Consider the following 7608-nt stretch of genomic DNA (forward strand, 5'->3'; position numbering starts at 1 on the left):
TTTCATTTAGTGAAGTATGGATGGGTTCAGAACGGCCCGTTCCGAAACCCAAATTTATACACTTTTTGTGCAATGAGAACGGCCCGTTCTGAAACCAGAACGACCCGTTCTCATTGCAGTAATGAATGATTTCAATTTAAAATGTTGAATTATTATGAGGGTTTAAATTAGGTATTTAGGTATTTATAAAATTTAGAAATAAATTGTTGTTTGAGTTAATTTAATTTGTTTGTTTGTTGAATTATATCAGGATGTCTAGACAGATTATTCATGCAGGACCTATGGATGATTCATTATTAAGGCTTCAGCCATTTCATATATCTGAGCATATATGGAATGGAGCTGAGGATAGGGTTCTGAAGGTTAGGAGTGCAAAACAATCAGAGTTGCGTGGTGGTGTCATTCCAGCTGCTGTTCAGGATCTTTTACAGAGGGCTGGATTTCTGGGGATGGCGTAGATTAGTTACCTTCCTGTGGATAATCATTTAATATCTGCGTTAGTTGAGCGATGGAGACCAGAGACCCACACGTTTCACATGTCCTTCGGCGAGTGTACTATCACGTTGGAGGATGTTGCAATTTTACTTGGGTTGAAGATCTCTGGGGCACCCATTACTGGATACGCAAGTATGGATTGGGGAGCTCTTGTGCAGCGCCTTCTTGGGATGACACCACCTGAGGCAATGCTTGTTGGGGGTAGATTGAGGATGAGGTGGATTGACCAGCACTTTTCGGATGTTTCTGAGCATATACATAGTCAGGAACAGTTGGAACGCTATACTAGAGCGTTCATTTTACGCATGATCGGGGGATATTTATTAACCGATCACTCTAGCGCGTTTGTATCCCTCAGATACTTGAGTTTCCTCGAAGACCTAGATGTTTGTGGTCAAATGAGTTGGGGGTCATGCGTCCTGGCAAATTTGTACAGGGAGTTGTGTGTGGCGACGAATTATGATCACAAGGAAATTGCTGGGTCAGGTATTTTACTGCAATTATGGGCATGGTATCGGTTTCCATTTATTGCACCACCTCATCTACCTTTATCTACATTTCATGTTCCTCTAGGGGCAAGGTTAGTAACTATATTACTTGTGATCGATTTTAGAATAAATATATTTAGAATTAATTTGGAAGTTGAAGATTTGATGGTTTTTTTGTTTTTATAACAGGTGGAATAATGCCTTGCATAAACCTAGAGAGGAAACAAAAGAAAAAATTGTGAAAGTATAGAGACTATTTTGACCGTTTAAAAAGAGAGGATGTAAGTATTTTATTAGAATATTATATTGAAGATTTTGATAATAAAAAATTGTGATTATAAATGATAATTCGTAAGTACTTAATTGATTGGTTATTTTGCAGTTTGTATGGCAACCATACTTGGAGTTACTACCTACATTACCTCCTTACTGTTTGGAGGACTCACATGTATGGAGGTCAACAGTCCCGTTGATTAATTTTCACATCGTCGAATATCATTATGCAGATCGTGTAATGCGAAAATTTGGGATGGTCCAACACATTCCTGCGCCTCCTATTCATCCGGAGAAATTGCATGATCTTTCGTTGAGAGGCAAGGATAACACGGACTGGTCACGCATGCACGTTCAATTTGTGCAGGAGTGGCAGTCACGTCATCATCGTGTATGGACACAACCTGCGTGTGATACACCACACTTGAGCTATAGTTCAGAATACATGGTGTGGTATAGGAAACATACAAGGCGATGGATTTCTCCTTCTACTGCAAAGGAAGGATATGTGGTGAGTACAAATGTACGCATGTTTTTAAATAATTACTTGTGACATATTTTTAAATTTAGTGTACTGATGATATTTGTTATGTTATTTGTAGACCGATGTTCTAGAACACATGTATCATCGCACTAGTGAAGAACATAGGGATGCCTTTGATTTTACCATGATGCATGAGAGCATCGGTCACTGCTTGCAGTTGCGAGACGAGGTGAGCAGGGTCAGTTTCCCTTTTACACCGGCTGCAGTTGCAGCATTACCACAAGCAGACGAAGTTCAGGTGGAGCACATTAGGGTGGGTCGACGAGAAGGAAAGGGACTAAGTCGTCGGCGAAGGCGAGTTGAACACCAGGGTTTACAGATACCAGTTCCTCCGACTGAGCCACCAACTGGGACATATTATCCGAGTACATTGACCCCGGATGCAGATGTGACACAATATGTGTATGGTACTGCACAGGACACATCTTTTGGGTTTGACACAGCAGGAATGTCTGGTGCAGGTAATTTCCCAGCATCGGAGTCGATGGGTGATGTCCCGAGTATGTCGGCTGGTAGTATGTTCCAGTTTACACCTTCTCCATATGTTCCACACATGATCTCTCCATCAGCACCTATGATGAATTATCGAGATTATCGATTTGGACAGCCGTCATTTATGGGAGGAGGATTTTATGGTGGGGGTTCGTCTTCCCATCATCCAGGTTTAGGGCATGATTTGAATACAGCATTAGCAGCGGAAGCTGGAAGCCCTGAGGGAGATGGTGATGAGTTAGTTCGGAGGAACCCAGATCATGGTGCTCGCCATAGACAACGGCAATGTATCCTAAGTCCCCATGAGCAGCACATGAGGAGAAATGAATAGGTAATTTGAATAATAAGTTGTTAGTACTTAAACTTAATTCATTGTTTGATATTTAATTATTTACCTAAATGTTAACTTTACTAATATTAAATTTTTTTGACAGTTGATATGCCACCGGACCACGCTGGTTACACGCTCCAGAAAGACGAGAATACGTTGAAGAAGTAATTTGTATTTGTTTTAATAGTTACTGTAAACTTTGTTGTAATTATTTTATTGTATAACTGAACAATTTAATTAAACTAGAATTGACATATGATATAACTATGGAGGAATTTTATTCTTTAAATACACTGCAACATACAAACTTGTTATGCGTTATTGAATACATCTTCAGCCAGCACAAGGCAATTGGTTCTATTATGCCCTTCACGCCTACAATGTCCACATCGTTGCCTCCTTTGAGATTCAGTCCAATCCATTTCATTTCTAATGCGCGTGGATTTTGGGCGTCCCTTTGTACGTATCATTGTCTCATCTAGAACTATACGAGGTCCATTAGTAGGTTGAATATTTTCTTCACTTCCAAGTGGGAACCATTGACCTGAATATGCCGCTTTGATGTATTCGTTAGTGTATGCGGCATCAACAAAAGTTAATGGATCTATACGAACGTGTGCACAGGCTGCTATTGCATGTGAACATGGATATCTATACGCCTGAAAAGCACCACACTCACATTTTCTTTCATTTAGAAAAACATTGAAAACCTTCCCACCTCGTTGTGTGACTGCATTGAAGATTTCTTCAACTTCAAATCTTGTAGACTCATAATCATACCTGCGAACGAAATGAGAGGTTGCTTCTTGTTGATTTGTTTCCATAGCATCCATTAACTTCTGACAGTAACGTTTACCCAGAGCAAGGTCAGCGTTTGCCTGACCTAACCTTTGGATAAAATACTCCACCAACCTAGCATACGTGCATTTAACTAGCGCAGTTATAGGCAAGTTCCGTACACCCTTAAGGACTTTGTTGACTGCCTCGGACAAATTTGTTGTCATGTGTCCATATCGACGTCCTTCTTCGTCGTGTGCGATTGCCCATTTTTCAAGGGAAATGCCATCAATCCAACGACAAATTTCAAGGCTGACCTCACGAAACCTTTCCAACCTTCTTTCAAATCTATGCTTGTTGGTTGTGTACCCTGCCATATAAGAAGTTTATGTATTAATATTTATAAAATTAAAGTAAACATTACACCATATAAAAAACAATAAAGCGTTTAGTACCTATGTTAATCAATTCTTCTTTAAGTTTAGTATTCTTGAATCGGTGGTTGAAGTTGCTAGCGATGTGTCGAATGCAATATACATGATATGCTTGAGGTGGTTGCCACCCTTGGGCATTTGCCACTGCTGACTTTATGCTTTGGTGTCGATCACTTATTAAACAAATACCTTGTTTTCTCGTAACATACCGACGAATGTTAGACAAAAACCATGACCAATCGCTTAGTCTTTCTCCTTCTACTATTGCAAATGCAAGTGGTAACACACGAGCATTTCCATCTTGTATCGTAGCGATTAGTAGTGTGCCTCGGTACTTTCCATACAAAAATGTCCCATCTATTTGTATAATGGGTTTAGTGTAGTTGAAGGCATCACATGCTGGTTTAAATGTCCAAAAGACTCGACGAAATTGACGGAAATTTGGATCCACTATATTGTTTGACACGTACTCAGTGGTTTCAAGTTTATACACAGACCCAGGACAACATTCAACCATCCTGTCCAACCACCTTGGTAGAAGATCATATGAGTCACTCCAGTCACCATAAACCCTCTCAATTACCTTTTGTTTGGCTTTCCATGCCTTCCGATACGACACCTTATAGTTGAATTGTCCACTAATTCTTTCTTGAATTAGAGAAATCGAAATAGAAGCATCTTCCCTAACCATACCTACAAATAAATGATAACCATGTTAGAAAAAGTCATATGATAAGTTTTAACTCCATAGTTAAATATGCACTAACCTAATATACAACAACATATGAACTCAGAGTCCAATTTGTTGTGATCTTGAGATAGCATGGGGTTAATACATGTGTGTGTCCCGCCCCATTTCTTGATGACCCATTTGTTGTTCAATTTACTAGACATAATTGCCCTTAGTTTCCAAGGACAACCTTCATTGCTATTAGGGAATTTGACAGAGAAAACCCTTTGGCCAGACTAAACAACAACAAAAGTTTGATGTGCATTCATAGAATAATGTTTAACAGCCATCTGTACATCATTTTTTGTGTGAAAACGAAGGCCGATATATAGCTCGTCGCCAACTCTCCAAGAATTAGGGACATCTAAACCACGATACCAACTCTCTTGATCTGGATGATTCCAGTCAATATAACTGTAATGTGGAGTTTCTGTCCAAAATGGATTATTTGAAGGTCCTACATGGGAAAAAATTGTTAACTTAATATCCATATTATTTATCAAACTAATAGAACTTGAAATAAACCTGATTCAGTTGGCTGGGGAGGTTCAACTTCATATGGTGATTGCACGCTGACATTGTTGTTTGCATTGACATCTTCTTCATCCTCTGTATCAGATGAATTCAAATCGTCGGCTTCATCACCTTGTCCCAGATTGATATCATTGTCACTCAAGTTTGTCTCAAAATCAATGTTTGAGTCAGGATGATTTATTGGTGGTGAGATTGGAACATTTATGGGTTGTAAATTAGGGATGTTAGTTACCGGATAAGATGTTGTTTGTTCAAATTCATGATGACTAGTGGTTGCCTGAGTTTCATTAACATGAATTGAAGATGACACAACCACATCTACATGAACATACAATTCAATCATATTCATTTTATATTGTCTCTCAAAGCTATCAAACATACACTCAAGATCTTCATCATCACATACATCAACACTTTCATATGATACAGGATCAAGACAACGTAAATATCTACATTGTATGTTGGAGATAATTTGATTAGCATTAAGATGTAACTTTCCATGAATTTTATTCTTTAAATATTCAACATCAATACCACGACTAATACGTATTGTTTTATGACTACCCACAAATGAACAACCCTCAGCAATTTGGTTAATTGTACCATTGTAATACACTACACAAATGAAAGACATGATTTAAACAAAATTTAACAGATTCTAAATAACAAACACAGCAGCTATGCAACAAATCAGATAACAAAAGAAACTAAAGGCAGAAAAGTTGGATGGTGAAATATTTTCAATGGCATTCGTATATTTATAGACCCATGAACAGTGCATTTGTCTACAAAATACATGATCTACACCGTTGATTATGTGGGTGCGATCAGGGCCGTTCGTTTCCCCTGCTACTAGGAGACAACACATCTGACCCATGAACTCTGACAGATTTACTTTCGAGATGATCTAGATCGTTGATTCTGTCGGTGCGATCAGGGCCGTCCGTTTCCCCTGCTACTAGGAGACAACACATCTGACCCATGAACAGTGACGGATTTAAATTCGAGATGATCTACACCGTTGATTCTGTCGGTGCGATCATGGCCGTTCTTTTCCCCTGCTACTAGGAGACAACACATCTGACCCATGAACAGTGACAGATTTAAAAAATACATGATCTAGACCGTTGATTCTGTCGGTGCGATCATGGCCGTTCTTTTCCCCTGCTACTAGGAGACAACACATCTGACCCATCAACAGTGACGAATTTAAAATCAAGATGATCTACACCGTTTAATCTGTCGGTGCGATCAGAGCCGTTCATTTCCCCTGCTACTAGGAGACAACACATCTGACGCATGAACAGTGACGGATTTAAATTCGAGATGATATAGATCGTTGATTTTGTTAGTGCGATCACGGCCGTCCGTTTCCCCTGCTACTAGGAGACAACACATCTGACCCATCAACAGTGACGAATTTAAAATCAAGATGATCTACACCGTTTAATCTGTCGGTGCGATCAGAGCCGTTCATTTCCCCTGCTACTAGGAGACAACACATCTGACGCATGAACAATGACGGATTTAAATTCGAGATGATCTACACCGTTGATTCTGTCGGTGTGATCAGGGCCGTCCGTTTCCCCTGCTACTAGGAGACAACACATCTGACCCATCAACAGTGACGAATTTAAAATCAAGATGATCTACACCGTTTAATCTTTCGGTGCGATCAGAGCCGTTCTTTTCCCCTGCTACTAGGAGACAACAAATCTGACCAATGAACACTGAATTTAAATTTAAGATGATCTACACCGTCGATTCTGTCATTGCAATCAGGGAAATTCGTTTAACCTACTTTATACTTTACATTTTCAAATTTTATTTTTCATTGTAACCAATATATTATCACATTTGTTAATCACAAACGTAAATATTATTAATACTTCAACACTTTACTACTACATTCAAATTAAGACAATACTTTTAAACTTCAACAAACACTTAACTATTGTTTAACAACAACGAAAACAAATACATGAAGTTAACAAAGTAAACATTGACTGTTTACAAAATAAACAACGATACAAACAAGAAAACCCTCAACCCTAAACCCTACATGAAGTTTAGTTGTCTTTCAAATGAATTGACCATGTTCCACATCTGCAATTGTTGAGGCTCCAGATCTTCAAAAGTAACAAACAAATTAAGTAGTAATTCATTCGAGTCTTCTGCAAATTTGTGAAACATGAATGTCACATCTTCATCACAGGTTAAAGGATATGGAGTATATTGCTTTCCTCCATCTTCATATCTAACTGGACAACGATAATGAACTTGACTTATGCGTTTGCTATCCCCTTTGATCAACCTCCTATGTACCTCATTCAACAAATCAACAAGTGTCATGTCTTCGTTAAGTTTGATAAATCTCCCACTAGATGGCATTTGTATGGCATAATCAAGACCGTACTGAGTTTGAAATATCTGAACATTTTGAAACACAAGAGCAAACACTGTTGCTGAACCCATTCTTCGAACTCACTACTACAATATTTCTATCTTAA

General features: G+C 38.7%; 2 protein-coding genes across 2 annotated transcripts; both read left to right on the forward strand.

Annotated features, from left to right (window-relative positions):
* Positions 1–536: 536 nt before the first annotated feature.
* On the forward strand, positions 537–1498 carry LOC145949268 (serine/threonine-protein phosphatase 7 long form homolog). Its single transcript, XM_083069730.1, has 4 exons — positions 537–1075; positions 1173–1227; positions 1366–1431; positions 1490–1498. The coding sequence occupies exons 1-4, from the start codon at positions 537–539 to the stop codon at positions 1496–1498; spliced, it is 669 nt and encodes a 222-aa protein (XP_082925856.1).
* On the forward strand, positions 836–3788 carry LOC145954364 (uncharacterized). Its single transcript, XM_083068433.1, has 2 exons — positions 836–1767; positions 1859–3788. The coding sequence occupies exons 1-2, from the start codon at positions 1498–1500 to the stop codon at positions 2621–2623; spliced, it is 1035 nt and encodes a 344-aa protein (XP_082924559.1). The 5' UTR covers positions 836–1497; the 3' UTR covers positions 2624–3788.
* Positions 3789–7608: the final 3820 nt, after the last annotated feature.

Source organism: Cajanus cajan, chromosome 2 (genome assembly GCF_000230855.2).
Source record: "Cajanus cajan strain Asha chromosome 2, NIPB_CcT2T_4, whole genome shotgun sequence".
NCBI classification, from domain to species: Eukaryota; Viridiplantae; Streptophyta; class Magnoliopsida; order Fabales; family Fabaceae; genus Cajanus; species Cajanus cajan.

Coding starts and splice junctions, on each gene's coding strand:
- LOC145949268 (XM_083069730.1), top strand. CDS start 537: ATGTCCTTCGGCGAGTGTACTATCACGTTGGAGGATGTTGCAATTTTA. Junction 1,076..1,172: donor CATGTTCCTCTAGGGGCAAG/GTTAGTAACTAT, acceptor TTTTTATAACAG/GTGGAATAATGCCTTGCATA. Junction 1,228..1,365: donor CAAAAGAAAAAATTGTGAAA/GTATAGAGACTA, acceptor GTTATTTTGCAG/TTTGTATGGCAACCATACTT.
- LOC145954364 (XM_083068433.1), top strand. CDS start 1,498: ATGCGAAAATTTGGGATGGTCCAACACATTCCTGCGCCTCCTATTCAT. Junction 1,768..1,858: donor CTGCAAAGGAAGGATATGTG/GTGAGTACAAAT, acceptor TGTTATTTGTAG/ACCGATGTTCTAGAACACAT.